Below are 17,210 nucleotides of genomic sequence, written 5' to 3' on the forward strand. Positions count from 1 at the left end.
AAGAAGATGACAGAGAAAAGAGGGCAGAAAATTTATTTGTAAAAATAATAGCTTCAAGCTTCCCTAATTTGGGGAAGGAAGCAGATATCCAGATCAAGGAAGCACAGAGAACTCCCAACAAAATGAACAAAAGCAGACCCACACCAAAACATATTCTAATTAAATTGGCAAAATATAGTGGAAAAAAACCAACTTTTCAAAGCAGCAAGACAAAAGACAACAGTGACATACAAAGGAAAACCCGTAAGGCTATTAACAGCCTTTTCAGAAGAAATGTTGCAGGCCAGAAGGGGCTGGCATGAAATTTTCAAGGTTCTGAATGGGAAAAATCTGTAGCCAAAAATACTCTGTCCAGAAAGGCTATCATTCAGAATAGAAAGAGAAACAGAGTTTCCCAGACAAACAAAAACTGTAGGAGTTTAATGACCAATAAACCATCCCTATAAGAAAATTAAAGGGGACTCTTTTGAGTTGAAAGGAGAGAAAACATGACAGTATAAAAGTAGGAAACACAAAAGCATTAAAAATGAACATCACTGTAAAACATCAGTAAACGAACAAATAAAAGGATATAAAATATGGCACCATATACAGAAAACATGTGGAAGAGAGCAGGAAACAATTGGTTTGAACTTAAATGACCATCAACTTAATATAGACTGTGATATGCGGAAGAGGCTATAACAAACCTAATGATAACCATGTACCAAAACCCACCAACAAACATGCAAAGAATACAGAGAAAGAAATCCAAATATATTAAAGAAAATCAGAAAAACAAGAAAGAGACAAAAAACAAGAAATGATCAGAGAAAATCTTCAGAAACAATCACAAAACAAATAATAAGATGACAATAAATACATTATCTATCAACAATTACTTTGAATGTAACTGGACAAAATGCTTCAACCAAAAGACACAAAAGGACAAAATGGATAAAAAAAATAGGACTCATCTATATGCTACCTACCAACAGCCACATGAGAATGTCTATTCTCACCACTTTTATTCAACATAAGACTGAAAGTGCTAGCCACAGCAATGAGACAACAAAAAGAAACAAAGGGCATCCAAATTGGCAAAGAAAAGGTAAAATGTTCACTATTTGCAGATGTCATACTATACAAAACCCAACAGATTCCACCAAAAAACTACTAGAACTGACAAATGAATTCACTGAAGTCACAGGATACAAAATCAACATACAAAAATCTGTTGCATTTCTATACACCAATAACAAAGCAGCAGAAACAGAAATAAAGAAAACAATCCCATTTACAATTGCACCAAAAACAGTAAGATAACTAGGAATAAACCTAACCAAAGAGGCAAAAGATCTATACTCTGAAAACTATAAAACACTGATGAATGAAGCTGAAGAGGACACAAAGAAATGGAAAGACATTCCATGTTCATGGATTGGAAACACAAATACTGTTAAAATGTCTATACTATGCAAAGCAATCTACACATTTAATGCAATCCCTATCAAAATGCCACCAGCATTTTTCAGAGAACTACAACAAATAATCCTAAAATTTGTATGGAACCACAAGGAACCCAAATAGCCAGACCAATCTTGAAAAAGAGAGGTAAAGCATTACAATTCCAGACATCAAGGCATATTACAAAGCTGTAGTAATGAAAACAGGATGCTACTGACACAAAAATGAAATATAGATAAATGGAACAAAATAAAAAACCCAGAAATAAACCCCAAATTATATAGTCAATAAATCTTGAACAAAGCAGGAACAAATATCCAATGGGAAGAAGTCTCTTCAACAAATGGTGTTGGGAAAACTGGACAGCGACATGCAAAAGAATAAACCTTGACCACTTTCTTACACAACACACAAAAATATTCAAAATGGATAGAAAACCTAAACGTGAGACCTAAATGCATAAAAATCCTAAAATAGAGCACAGGCAGTAAGGTCTCTGACACTGGCTGTAGGAACATTTTTCAAGATATGACTCCTGAGGCAAGGGAAACAAAAGCAAAAAATAAACTGGGCTTCATCAAAATGCAAAACCGCACAGCAAAGGAACTATCAATAAAACTAAAAGGCAACTTTTAGAATGGGAGAAGATATTTTCAAATGACATATTTGATAAAGGGTTAGTACCCAAAATATATAAAGAACTTATAAAGTTCAACACCCAGAAAACAAATAACCCAGTTAAAAAATATTCAGAAGATATGAACAGACATTTTCCAAAGAAGACATAGAGACAACCAATAGACACAAGAAAAGAAGGTCAACATCACTCATCATTAGGGAAATGCAAATCAAAACTACAGTGAGATATTATCTTTCCTCTGTCAGAATAGCTAAAATCAGGGGTGCCCGGGTGGCTCAGTTGGTTGAGCATCCAACTTCAGCTCAGGTCACGATCTCACAGTTTGTGGGCTCGAGCCCTGTGTTGGGCTCTGTGCTGACAGCTCGGAGCCTAAAGCCTGCTTCGGATTCTGTGTCTCCCTCTCTCTCAGCCACTCCCTGCTCACACACACACATACACACACACACACACACACTCTCTCTCTCTCTCTCTCAAAAATAAACATTAAAAAAATTTTTATTTAAAATATTTATTTTAAATTTATTATATTTAAATATTTAAATATTTAAATATTTAAATATTTAAATACTTAAATATTAATATCAAATATTATTAAATATTATTAGATATTAATATCGAATATTAATTTAAATATATTAAATATAAATATTTAATATATTTGAATATAAATATGTAATATATTTAAATATATTTATATAAATATTATTAAAATAATATTAAATATTAATTGACTATTAATATTAATATTGAATATTTAAGTATTTAAAATATCATATTAAAATATTTATTTAAAATTTTTTTAATTTAAAAAAAAAAAGAATGGCTAAAATAAACAACACAAGAAAAACTAGTGTTGGTAAGGATGTGGGGACAAGAGTCCTGCTGCACTGTTGGTGGGAAAACAAACTGGTGCAGCCACAGTGGAAAACAGTATGGAAGTTCCTCAAAAAGTTAATAATACCAATTACACTACCTGGTATTTACCCAAAGAATAGAAAAACACTAATTCAAAGGCATACAGACATGTATCCATATGCTCACAGAAGCATTATTTACAACAGCCAAATTATGGAAGCAGTCCAAGTGTCATTTGGTAGATGAATGGATAAACAAGATGTGAGATCACACACACACACACACACACACGCACACAGAGGAGTATTAGCCATAAAAAAAATGACATCTTCCCATTTACCACAACATGGATGGAGCTAGAGAGCATAATGCTAAGTGTAATAAGTCAGTTGGAGTAAGACAAATACCACAGGATTTCACTCACATGGAATTTAAGAAAGAAATGAACAAAGGGAAAAACAGACAAATCAAGAAACAGACCCTTAATTACAGACAGCAAACTGATGGTTACATTGGGGATGAAGGCGGAGGGGGATGGATTGAAAGATGATAGGGATTAAGGAGTGCACTTTTCATGATTAGCACTAGGTGACATATGGAGTTACTGAATCACTGTACTGTACACCTGAAACTAATATAACACTGTGTGTTAACTAACGGGAATTAAAATCTTAAAAAGCCAAAAAAATAGTTAAAATGGTAAAAATAAATAAATAAATAAATAAATAAATAAATAAATAAAAATAAATAAATAAAAAACAAAGTGTCCTGACTCGAGTCTGTAATAGTTATCTCATGGCTTAATATTACATCTATATTCACTAATGTTATCTGTATTATAACTCCTGCCAATCAGAAATGCAGTATTTTAACAGTGAAAAGTATCTCACATTCTCCTTACTACAGGATCACAGACTGTTAAAAAATTGTAAAGGAAATTCCTTACACTTCAAAATCTTTGCAGTTTTTTACTGGCTATGACTTGTAACTCTATTCCTTCACTTCATTAGGATTTCTGCTCTGCCTCACCTCCTAAAAGCTGCACTCCCTCTCTATTCTCTCTGAACTCTTCCTATCTGAAAATATGTATTTCTTATTTGATTAAAATCTCTCAACCACACCAGAATATAAGCTTCCTGAGGAGGGATCTTCTTATTCACCACTCTATCTCCAGCCACTACAACTCTGCCTGGGACACAGAGTAGAATCCAATATATTCTTGAAAACATGAAATGTACAAAAGCAGAATACCTTTCTGTTCTTACCTGTAAAGTCTTACCAAGGCCCATGCAGTGGGCTAGAATGCATCCTGAACCTGGAGATTTCTTTGTTTTTTTTACAGATTCACAGCAGCAGTCCCACATAAACTGAACACCTAAAAACAACAGCTTCATTAAGTTTAATTTAAAGATCCAAGTTAAAAATCTTCCTTCATAAACACATCAAAAACATAACCAAACTTCTAATAAATAAAATTTTAAAAAGAGATAATCTTCTAAGTATAAAGGAGATGCTCCCAAACCCAATAAGGTTAATTAGAAAAAAGGACAGCAAACACAAGCATACAGCCACTTCCCTTCATTCACTAATCTATCACAGCAAATCTTGATTCCCTGGGACGATTCAAAGAAACATATGAATAATCTAAAATAGAAATGTTATGCAAAATTTTATCCAATTTACAGATTCCTATCAAATATTCTTTCATGCTTGTTGAGTTTATCAGGAAAACAACCCAGGAGATAATTTATCATCTCTCCCCTTATTCAATAGTAAAGACTAAACAAAAAGGGGGATTCACTATCCAAGAAGTAGGAACTATAGAACTTCCCTTATGAATTCATTCATGTACACACTGAAAACTGACTTACTGATTCCATTCTAACGAAGTGGAGAAAAGGGATAATTTGGTATCTTTAAAAATACCAATGTCAGAATATTATTAACAAATATACCTGAAAATGTTCAAATAGCATTTTCTGAAGAAAGCTTTTAGCTAATGGTGGTACCTCTCCCTACCCTGCAGCTGCCCTTAGCCAACCACTGGAGACTATATGAATCCATTTGCTATATATACCATTTGTAAGTGGCACTTATTTCCACTTCCATAACACTCATTTTCTTTACAATCATCCAATTGTTTCTCCTCACATATTTATGAGCTCCATAGTGGGCAGGGTTCATGTTTGTTTTCCTCACCAATGTACTGCTAGTGCTTAGCAGAATGTAAGGCACACAGGAGACACCAAATATTGGTAAAACTTAATTAAAAATGCTTTAATTAGGGGCACCTGGGTAGCTCAGTTGGTTAGGCATCTGACTTCAGCTGAGGTCATGATCTCACGGCTCATGAGTTCCAGCCCTGCGTTGGACATGTGATGACAGCTCAAAGCCTGAGGCCTGCTTTGGATTCTGTGTCTCCCACTCTCTCTCTGCCCCTCCCTTCCTTGCTCTCTCTCTCTCTCTCTCTCAAAATTAAATATTCAAAAAATTTAAAAAAATAAAAAATAAAAAAATAAAAATGCTTTAATCATATAACTGTTTCTTACCATCTACTTGATGGGGTTTCAATTTGATAACCATATTTCTATGAACCTGCACTAAAGGTTCTTTGGTTTCTTCATCTTCATCTAAAACCAACTTGGTTGTTATTGGACACTTGGTGGGTGAAGCATCTTCAATTTCTATCACCTACAAGAAAGGGAATTATAGTTAGCCAACTCAGAGAAATCTTTCAAGCAATACTAAGGAAACTTTTCCAAAATATAGACACATCTACTTACACACCACATATCCAATACTTTGTTCAAAAAGATCAGGACATATCACAGGTTAATACAGGTTTTCCAAAATCAAAAACCTGTACAAGACTGAGTCACTGTGGTAATATGGTTAATTTAAATCATCAGTTCACACCTAACATGTATCAACACACGTGATAGGTAAAGCTGTTGAGAAAAGTAGTATTCTAAAACACTCTATATATGGTACCACCCTAAAGATTTGAATAGACACATGGCTCGCAAACAAGCATGGTTCTATTTTCTAGAAAACATCTGAAAATGTGCAAGGGCACATAAGGTTGTCACAAGGACTGGTATGTAACATAGGCAGAGAGGAAGGTAAATACAGATGTTCCACGATGTAAAAGCCAGTCCCAAACAAAAACTGACCCACCCAAGATGCCAAACGACCTCCACTGAAAAACAGTGGAAGTATGCGTTGTGAAAGGAAAAAACTTTTAGAAATACTGGTTTAAGAACCACAGGTTCAAAAACATGACAACAACATATAATATCCTCTAACTGCAAAAGGAAAACAGTTATCTTAAATAAGTTTCTTATTCAAAAGAAAACTTGGATATAAATACACATGAATACATGTATGTGTACACATTTTTTGCTGTCTTATCCCAATATGTATCCATTACATACTACAACCAAGAGCTGTATAATATAGGTATAAATATTCCCATTTTACAAATTAAAAAAAAGTGAGAGACCCAGAAGTTAAATGACTTATACAAGGTCATACAATTATCAAATATCACAACACTAAGATTTACACCCAGAGGATCAGATACTAGAGTCCTTGCTCTTAACCACTACACAATACTATTTTAATAAAGGAAATGCTTCTATAAACAGTTTTGTTCCATGAAAACCAATAAAATTCATTATTTTGAAATTACACACATTATGGGGATCCTGGGTGGTTCAGTCAGTTAAGCATCCAACTCTTGACTTTGGTTTAGGTCATGATCTCACAATTCATGAGAATGAACCCCATGCCGGGCTCCATTCTGACAGTACAGAGCCTGCTTGGGATTCTCTCAAACTCTCTCAATGCCCCTCCCCCATTTGTGCACATGTGTGCTCTGTCAAAATAAATAAATAAACTTTAAAAATAATTGCAGACATTATGATGTGTAAGGAATGGAGTATAAGGAATAAAACTTAGCCAGTATTTTCTTTCTTATTTAAAACTGTAACTATGGATTACTTAATATTCACTATGGAAATTTTCAAAGGTAAACAAAAGTAGAAAGAATAGTATAATCAGCCCTGTTACCCATTATCCATCTTCAAAAATTAACAACTTCTGGTCAATTTTTTTTCCACTGGCAGCCTCCTCCTACCCATTCTCTAACTCCTCAGATCCCACAAATGAAATTGAAGCAAACCTGAGAAAGCATGGAATTTCATCTGTAAATGTTTTTAAATGTCTCTTTAGAAGGACACTCTTTTTAAACCATAACCTCGGTATCATTCTTGCATGAAAAAATAAAAAATAAGTCACAAAACTGTGATAAATTACCTGAATAGATACTGTACTTGTGTAAAACTGTAAATGATATACAAATCAGGATTAATACTATACTAGATAACATCCTAGTGGAGAATAAATACCACAGACCATTTAGATCCAAACTCCATTTTAACAAGTTACTTAAATCCTCTCAGCTTCAGTTTTTCCATCTGCAAAGTAGGAAAGATTATAAACAGCCTTCAGGAGTTGTTGTAGACATTAAATAAGACAATGTACGCAAAGTATCTGACATAGACTAAGAATTCACTAAATTTTTCACTGTGTCCTAGCTTGGATGTGTGCCAGCTTTGTATCACTGGGGCAAATCCATTAGTCAAAATGGAAAATTCCTGAATGTCTTGTCCTGTTTGCATGGTGTGGCAGGCAGCATCCTAAAATGGTCCCTAATATCCCCATCCTCTGGTGTAAACACCCTATATACTCCCATCCGTTTGAGTGTGGTTGACCATCTGTAAATATGAATGGGATATCATTCCCATAATTGAGTTAATAATCAGCTGGGTTTGATTAAACCAAAAAGAGGATTCTCCTAGGTGGGCCAGACCCAATCAAGATGAGCCATTTAAAAGACAAGTGATAAGAAATAGTCTCTTACTAGTCTCAAAGCCATGCTGTGAAGAGAAGTGTCTAGGAGCTAAGGATCTCAATGCTACAAGCTACAAAAGACTTAATTCTGACAAAAAGTGACCTTAAAAATGACACACAGTCTTATATAAAAATCTCCATTCTGGCTAACACCTCAATTTCTACTTGGTGAGACACTGAGCAGGCAACCCAGTAGAGCCACACTCAGGCTACTATCAAGCTCCTAACTTACAGGACTGTAAGATAATAATTTTGTCTTATTTTAAGTTGCTAAGTTTGTAATAATATTTTAATATATCACTAGAAAACTCATGCACAAGGCTCTAATTAAGACTTTGGAACCATATGTTCATTAGTGGTTTGGATAATATTTTTATTATTAAGTGCTATCTTAGGGATTGGGGATTATTCAAACTTCATCTTGAATGTAGGAGGAGATAATTTTTTGTCTGTTTATTTTTTTCATTGTCTTTATAGTGTAATCTTTAATACCTGTCCCAATAACCCCACCCATCTCCCCTCTGGTAACCATCAATTTGTTCTCTATACTTAAGAGTCTGTTTCTAGGTTTGTCTCTCTCTCTCTTTTTTTCCTTTGCTTATTTGTTTTGTTCCTTGAGTTCTTCATATGAGTAAGATCATACAGAATTTGTCTTTCTCTACCTGACTGATTTCGCTGAGCATTATATTCTCTAGCTCTAGCCATTTGTTGCAGATGGCAAGATTTCATTCTTTTTTATGGCTGAATAATATTCCACTGTGTGGAATATACACACCAGTTTTCCCTATTCATTCATCTATCGATGGACATGGGCTGCTTCCATAGTTTGGCTACTATAAATAGTGCTGCAATAAACAGAGGGGTGCATGTATCCCTCCATATTAGTGCTTTTGTATTTGGGGGGTAAATGCCCAGTAGTGTGATTCCTGTATCAAAGGGTAGTTCTATTTTCAATTTTTTGATGAACTTCCATGCTGTTTTCCCAAATAGCTATACTAATTTACATTCCCACCAATAGGGCAAGAGGGTTCATTTTTCTCCACATCCTTGCCAACATTTGTCGTTTCTTCTCTTCTTGATTCTGGCCATTCTTACATGGATAAGGTGACATTGTGGTTGTGATTTGCATTTCCCAGAGGATTAGTGATACTGAGCATAGCATAACAAACTTGTTGAATCATTATATTGTACACCTGAAACTAATGTAAGACTGTGTCAACTATACTCAAATAAATACACATAAAAACACTTAAAAAATTAAAATAAATAAAATAGCAGTACTCTCAGATGCAGGAAATAAAAAGCTTTTAAAACACGCAAAAGACAGAAACTTAGTCCAAATGACAATGGAGGAATTTTCTCTGAAAAAAAGGTGAAGAAGAAATCACAGCTAGAAACTTGCTCAAAACAGATACAAATAATATATGTGAATAAGAATTTAGACCAAAGTCATAAGACTAATAGCTGGGCTTGAATAAAGCATAGGAGATACCAGAGAAACCCTTGCTGCAGAGATCAAAGACCTAAAAATAGAATGAATTAAAATATGCTATAGTTGAGATGCAAACTAAACTAGACATAGTGACAGCGAGGACTGAAGAAGCAGAGGAGAGAACAGGTGAAATAGAAGACACAATTATGGAAAATAATAAAGATGAAAAAAAGGGAAAGGAAATTACTAGATCACAAGGGGAGAATTAGAGAACTAGGTGATTCCATGAAATGAAACAATATCCATACCATATGAGTCCCAGAAGAAGAGCGAGAGAAAAGGGCAGAAGGTTTATTTGAATAAATTATAGCTGAGAACTTCCCTAATCTGAGGAAGGAAACAGGCATCCAAATCCAAAAGGTACAGAGAACTCCCTTGAAAATCAACAAAAATGGGTCAACACCACAACATATCATAGAGAAACTTGCAAAATATAAAGAAAAAGAAAATTCTGAAAGCAGTTACGGACATACAGGCCTTAACCTACAAGGGTAGACACATAAGGGTAGTAGCAGACCTGTCCACTGAAACTTGGCAGGCCAGAAGAGAGTGGCAGGAAACATTCAATGTGCTGAATATGAAAAATACACACCAAAGAATCCTTTATCTAGCAAGTCTGTCATTCAGAATAAAAAGAGAGATAAACATGCCCAAACAAAAGTTAAAGGAGTTCGTGACCACTAAACCAGCCCTGCAAGTAATTCTAAGGTAGACTCTCCGAGTACAAAGCAGCAAAGACTACAAAGGACCAAAGAACATCACAAGAAACATGAAATCTACACATAACACAATGGCACTAAATACATATCTTTCAAAAATCACTCTGAATGTAAATGGGCTAAATGCCCAATCAAAAGACGTTAGGTATCAGAATGGTTAAAAGCCCAAGATCCATCTATATGCTGCAAGAGACTTTACAAGAGACTAATTTTAGACCTGAGGACACCTGCAGATTGAAAGTGAGGGGATAGAGAACCATCTATTATGCTAATGGAGGTGAAATGAAAGCCAGAGTATCCATACTTATATCAGACAAACTAGATTTTAAAAGAAAGACTGTAACCAGAGATGAAGAAGGGCATTATATAATAATTTAGGGATCTACTAATCAAGAAGATCTAACAATTATAAATATTTATGCCCTCAAGTTGGAAGCACTCAGATATATAAATCAATTAATCACAAACAAAGAAACTCATTGGTAATAATACCATTATTGTAGGAGACTTTAATACCTCACCTTACAGCAATGGACAGATCATATGGTCAGAAAATCAACAAGGAACAATGGCTCTGAAGGACCAGATGGACTTAACAGATATTAAAAAGCAGAATACACAGTCTTTGTGAGTACACATGGAACATTCTCCAAAAGAGATCACATACTGGATCACAAATCAGCCTTCAACAGATACAAAAAGATCAAGATCATATGCTGTCTATTTTCAGACCACAAAGCCATGAAACTGTAAATCAACCACAAGAAAATATGTGGAAAGCCCTCATATACATGGAGGTTAAAGAACATCCTACTAAAGAATGAATGGAAATTAAAGGAGAAATTAAAAAATACAGAGAAGCAAATGAAAATGAAAACACAACAGTCCAAACCTTTTGGCATGTGGCAAAGGCAATCCTAAAAGGAAAGTACATTGTAATTCATGCCTATCTCAAGAAGCAATAAAGGTCTCAAACACACAACCTAAACTTATACCTAAAAGAGCAAGAAAAGGAGCAGCAAATAAAGCCCAAAGCCAACAAAACGGAAATAATAAAGAACAGAGCAGAAATAAACGAAATAGAATTTAAAAAAAAACAGTAGGAAACAACAATAAAACTAAGAGCTGGGGAAAAAAACCAACTAAGAGCTGGTTATTTGAAGCAATAAACAAAACTGATAAACCTCTAGCCAGATTTCTCAAAAAGAAAGGAGAGAGGACCATAGATAAAATCATGAATGAAAGAAGGGAGATCACAACCAACACAACAGATAGATATGCAAGCAATTATTAGAGAATACTATGAAAAATTATATGCCAACAAACAGGACAATCTGGAAATGAACAAATTCCTAGAAACTCACACACTACAAAAACTCAAAGAGGAAGAAATAGAAATTTTGAACAGGCTCATAACCAGCAATGAAATTGAATTAGTAATAAGAAACCTCCAAATAAATAAGTCTTGGGCCAGATGGCCTCCCAAGGGAATTCCACAGACATTTAAAGATGAGTTAATAATTATTCTCCTCAAACTGTTCCAAAAATAGAAATGGAAGGGAAGTTTCCAAACTCATTCTATGAAGCCAGCATTACCTTGATTCCAAAACCAGACAAAGACCCCAGTAAAATGGAGAATTACAAGACAATTAATGAACCTGGATGCAAAAATTCTCAATAAGATACTACCAAATCAAATTCAACAACACGTGAAAAGAATTACTTGCCATGATCAAGAGGGATTTATTCTTGGGCTGTATGGATGGCACAATATCTGCAAATCAATCAATGTGATATATCACATTAATGAAAGAAGGAGTAAGAACCACGTGATCATCTCAATAGATGCAGAAAAAGCATTTGACAAAATACAGCATCGTTTCTTGATAAAAACCCTCAAGAAAGTAGAGATCTAAGGAATATACCTCAAGTTCATAAAAGCCATATATATTAAAGGCCCACAGCTAATATCATCCTCAGTGGGGAAAAAGGGAGAGCTTTTCTCCTTAGATCAACAACACGACAGGGATGTCCACTCTTACCACTATTATTCAACATAGTACTAAAAGCCCTAGCCTCAGCAATCAGACAACAAAAAGAAATAAAAGGCATCCAAATTGGCAAGGAAGAAGTTAAACTTTCACTTTTCAAGATGACATGATATCCTACATGGAAAGCCAGAAAGACTCCACAAAAAAACTGCCAGAATGGATACATGAATTCAGCAAAGTCATGGGATATAAAAATCAATGTACAGAAATCAGTTGCAGGGCCTGAGTGGCTCAGTCGGTTAAGCTTCCGGTTCCTGATTTCAGCTCAGGTCATAATCTCGCAGTTCATGAGATCAAGTCACACATCCAGCTCTGTGCTGACAGCATGGAGCCTGCTTGGGATTCTCTCTCTCCGTCCCCCTCTCTCTCACACACAAAATAAATAAATACTAAAAAAAAGAAATCAGCTGCATTTCTATACACGAATAATGAAGCAGCAGAAAGAGATCTCAAGGAATCAATCCCACTTACAACTGCACCAAAAACCATAAAATACCTAGGAATAAACCTAACACAGAGGTATGCTGAAAATTATACAAAGCTTATGAAGGAAACTGAAGAAGACACAAAGAAATGGAAAAACATACCATACTCATAGATTGGAAGAATATTGTTAAAATGTTGATACTACCCAAAGCAATTTACACATTCAAAATAACACCAGCATTTTTCACAGAGCTAGAACAAACATCCTAAAATTTGTATGGAACCAGAAAAGATCCCAAACAGCCAAAATATTCTTTAAAAGTAAAACCAAAGCTAGAGGCATTACAATTCCGAAGTTCAAGGGGCATTACAAAGCTGTAATCATCAAGCAGTATGCACTGGCATAAAACATACAGATCAATGGAACAGAATAGAGAACCCAGAAACGGACCCACAAATATATGGACAACTAATCTTTGACAAAGCAAGTGGTACTGGGACAACTGGACAGCGATATGAAGAATGACACGGGACCGCTTTCTTAAACCATACACAAAAAGAAGTTCAAAATGGGTGAATTACCTAAATGTGAGACAAGAAAGCAACAAAATCCTACAGGAGAAAACAGGCAACAACCTCTTTGAACTAGGCCACAGCAATTTCTTACTTAACATGTCTCCAGAGGCAAGGGAATTAAAAGCAAAAATGAACTACTGGGACCTCATCAAGAAAAAAAAAAACAAAACAAACAAAAAAAAAAACCCTTCAGAATGGCTAAACCTTCTGACAGCTCAGAGCCCGAAGCCTGCTTTGGATTCTGTCTCCCTCTTTCTCTGACCCTCGCCCCACTTGCACTCTGTCTCTCTCTCCTTCAAAAAGAAACAAATATTTTTTTTAAAGTTTAAGGAAAAAGGCTGAAACTTAAGTACCTATAGAGAAAAAAACCAACAAGAATCACATATTTCATATTATTCCTCAGAAGTACAAGACAAGGAGGTATCAGTTAAACACAACAGTTTGAAAGAGGTGTGGAGTGAAAGGAAAATTGGTTGAAACTCTAAACAAGTAACAGTCAGGGCACCTGGTGGCCCAGCTGGCTAAGCCTCTGACTTTGGCTCGGGTCATGATCTCATGGTTTGTGGGTTTGAGCCCTGCATCCAGCTCTGTGCTGACAGCTCAGAGCCTGGAGCCTGCTTCAGATTCCGTGCCCCCACTCTCTACCTGCCCCTCCCCCACTCGAGAGGGCTTCCACTCAATCTCTCTCTCTCTCTCTCTCCCTCTCTCTCTCTCTCAAGAATAAACATTTAAAAAAATACAGGTAAGATGGCTCCTGGGTGAGTCCATTGGCTAAGCATTCGACTTCAGCTCAGGTCATGATCTCGCAGTTCGTGGATTTGAGCCCTGCATCTGACTCTGAGCTCACAGCTCAGAGCCTGGAGCCTGCTTTGGATTCTGTGTCTCCCTCTCTGTGTCCCTCTCCCACTTGTGCTCTGTCTCTCTCAGTCTCTCAAAAATAAACATTAAAAATAAAAGAAGGACATGTATCTATCCCCCCTTAAAAAAATACAGGTAAATAAGAACAGTCAAACCTACCAGATTACCAAATTAGTCCATTATTAAAGTAAGGTATATACCCACTTCAAAAATTCTGGGAAGCAAGGTGCATGGGAAAATAAGTATCTAGGAAACAAGAGATCTAAAACAAGAGATAGGTGTGGGAATTCCCAGAACAGTGAAAATAGATGAAACAGACAAGATTAGAATGAGAAAACAAGGCTCCAGCAGTATCATTTCAAAGAAAAAAGAAATAAACTGATCAATCACCTGATGTGTTTTAAAATTATTGAGGGATTTTAGGGTTTTACTAAAAACATAGGAAATGAATTAGTCATATGTATGCAGAAAATAAGAAAAAATAATCTAAAACATTATTAACTATAGAAAATGCTATGGGCATCCAGCATTAACTCTAGAAAATTAACTCCAGAAAATGCTGGGTGGCCCTGTTGGTTAAGCGTCTGACTTTGGCTCAGGTCATGATCTGGTGGTGCATGAATTAGAGCCCCTTGTGAGGCTCTGTGCTGACAGCTCAAAGCCTGAATCCTGCTTCAGATTCTTTGTCTCCCTCTCTTTCTGCCCCTCCCCCACTCATTCCCCCCCATCTCTCTCTCTCTCTCTCTCTCTCTCTCTCTCTCTGTCTCTCTCTCAAAAATGAATAAACAATAAAAAAAATTTAGAGGGGTTCCTGGGTGGCTCGGTCAGTTAAGCATCTGACTTTTGCTCAGGTCATGATCTCATGGTCTGTGAGTTAGAGCCCCACGTCAGGCTCTGTGCTGACAGCTCAGAGCCTGAAGCCTGCTTCAGATTCTGTGTCTCCCTCTCTCTCTCTGCCCCTCCCCCTCTCATGCTCGCTCACGCGTATGCATGCTCTCTAAAAAATAATCATTAAAAAAATTTTTTGAATGGGGCGCCTGGGTGGCTCAGTCTGTTCAGCATGGACTCTTGATTTCGGCTCAGGTCATGATCTCACAGTTTATGGGTTCAAGCCCTGTGTCTGGCTCTGTATGGACAGCACAGAGACTGCTTGGGATTCTCTCTCTCCCTCTCTCTCTGCCCCTCCCTGACTCATGCTCTCTCAAAATAAATAAACATTTTTTTAAAAATTTTTAAAGAAATTTAGAAAATGAAAAAAGGAATGTAATCATTATACACAATATGTATATACACATGTATATGTGTGTGTATGAGATATACATGCAATAAACACTACGTAGCCCTGCTGTGAATATTTACCGTTATAGTCATGCAAACACTGACTAACGATTTCATCAGAACTGTGGCATAACGATACTGAGGGAATGGGAGGAGGGAATTCTGTGTTTGGCAGGCAGTATATGAAAACTAAATCTGCAGTTATCATATAATAATGGTAATGTCTAAAACTGAGAAATAAAGAAAACAGCATTATAAGCATATTAAACAGAATCATATAGGTAAGAGCAAAGAACGTCTAGAAGAACTGAGTCATTACCTTTGAGTAGAGTCTGAGTAGAACAGAAGACTTTTTTTTTCGATGTGGCCTTATGATAATATTTGATTTTTAAAAAGCACATTTATTGAGTTTAGTAAAACATTATTTAGAAAAGAAACATTATAAACCAATTAAAAGTACATGGAACATGTTTATATACATTTAAGTTATATGAAATAAACAGGAGAGGAAAATACAGCATATACCACATATAGTGACTGCAGTTATGTGAAACACCTGTATATATACTGATAGGGATCAGAAGAAAATAATAATATAGAATATTAATGTCCATTTACCTAATGATTATTGTTTAAATTTTTAAAATACAATTTAAGTAACATCACAAAAAGAGGTAACACTTAGAAGTACCGAAAAGTGAGATGCAAGAAGAGGTGTATATTACCATCCATGAGTATTTTTGCCAAAAAAAGAACTGAATCTAAAACTGATCAGACCTCTACATCCAACAGTTTATAGAGCATACGGGAGCCAGTGAAAATACACCACAGAAATGCAACAAGAAAAGCTCAGAATATAGGAAATTCTACATGAATAATCTAGCTTTTTCAACAAATGTACTCCAAGAAAGAAAAAAAAATGGAAAGAGAAAAAGGAAAATTTTCAGATTTAAAATAGACTTACAAGGTATAACATTTAAATGCAACATTAACATGTAGTAAGGCATTCTTAAGATCCTGATACATACCAACAATTTTTAAAAAACACTAATATGTTTGTGAGGGAAATGAAGAAATGTGGAATGTTAACTAGGTATTTGATGATACTATGGAAAGTCAAATTTTAAGCACAAAAAGGGTACCATAATAATGTCTAAACAGTACTTATCTTTTGACAATATACTCTGAAGTATATATAGACAGAATGATATGATTTCTGAGATGTCTCCAAAATAATATGAAGAGAATAGATGAAACAAGACTGGCCATGTGTTGTAACTGCTGAAGTTGGTAACTGTTGTTGGTACATGAAGATTTATAATACTATTCCCTTTGCCTGTATATCTGCTTGAAAACTTATAATCAAAAAAAGTTTATTTAAAAATTTAAAATACTTTATGAATTTGAGCAATAATCTTTAAACATTTTTCTACTTCATATAAAACACAATCACTTTGGTGATCATTCAAGAATTTCAAATCTTTCCATGTACCTAATTATATTAATATGGCCTAATGAAGATCTTAATTTGCATAAAATACTAATAGGGAAAGGCAACCATAACTAAAAATCTGTAGTGATTACAACATTCTGTTCTTAAAATACAGAGATATATATGTATATATATACATACATGAAACAATACTGAGATATATATGTATATATATACATACATGAGTCATATTTTTTGAAATCATAAATAAAAACTGGCTTACCTCTCTCAATTTTTCTCGTTCACGTTCCCTCTCAGCAATACGTTTTCGCCTCTCTTCCTCTTCCTTAAGAGCATTTTGTGTTTCAGTTCTTAGCTTATCATCTTTAAGAATCTTTCGAATTTTCTTTCTGCCTTTTCCAGGAGACTTGGAATCATCATTTTCATCTTCTTCTTCTTCCTCTTCCTCTTCCTCTTCATCTTTATCTTCTTCAGAATTACTCTATGGAATTTAAACGATGAG

The 17,210-nt window shown here is 35.2% G+C and overlaps 1 protein-coding gene across 7 annotated transcripts in view; it reads right to left on the reverse strand.

Annotated features, from left to right (window-relative positions):
• Nucleotides 1-17,210, reverse strand: part of ATRX (ATRX chromatin remodeler) — a 322,803-nt gene that overhangs the window by 125,746 nt on the left and 179,847 nt on the right. For all 7 annotated transcript variants that reach the window (XM_047076254.1, XM_047076252.1, XM_047076256.1 and 4 more), the window contains 3 exons: nucleotides 16,971-17,189; nucleotides 5,491-5,632; nucleotides 4,207-4,316 (listed from right to left, as the gene is read on the reverse strand). In XM_047076254.1, the coding sequence (XP_046932210.1) occupies nucleotides 4,207-4,316; nucleotides 5,491-5,632; nucleotides 16,971-17,189 (471 nt within the window). The remainder of the gene's footprint in view (nucleotides 1-4,206; nucleotides 4,317-5,490; nucleotides 5,633-16,970; nucleotides 17,190-17,210) is intronic.

This window comes from Lynx rufus, unplaced genomic scaffold (genome assembly GCF_022079265.1).
Source record: "Lynx rufus isolate CCGP_SWC_20201006 ecotype Redwood Valley unplaced genomic scaffold, mLynRuf1.p SCAF_14, whole genome shotgun sequence".
Lineage (NCBI taxonomy): Eukaryota > Metazoa > Chordata > Mammalia > Carnivora > Felidae > Lynx > Lynx rufus.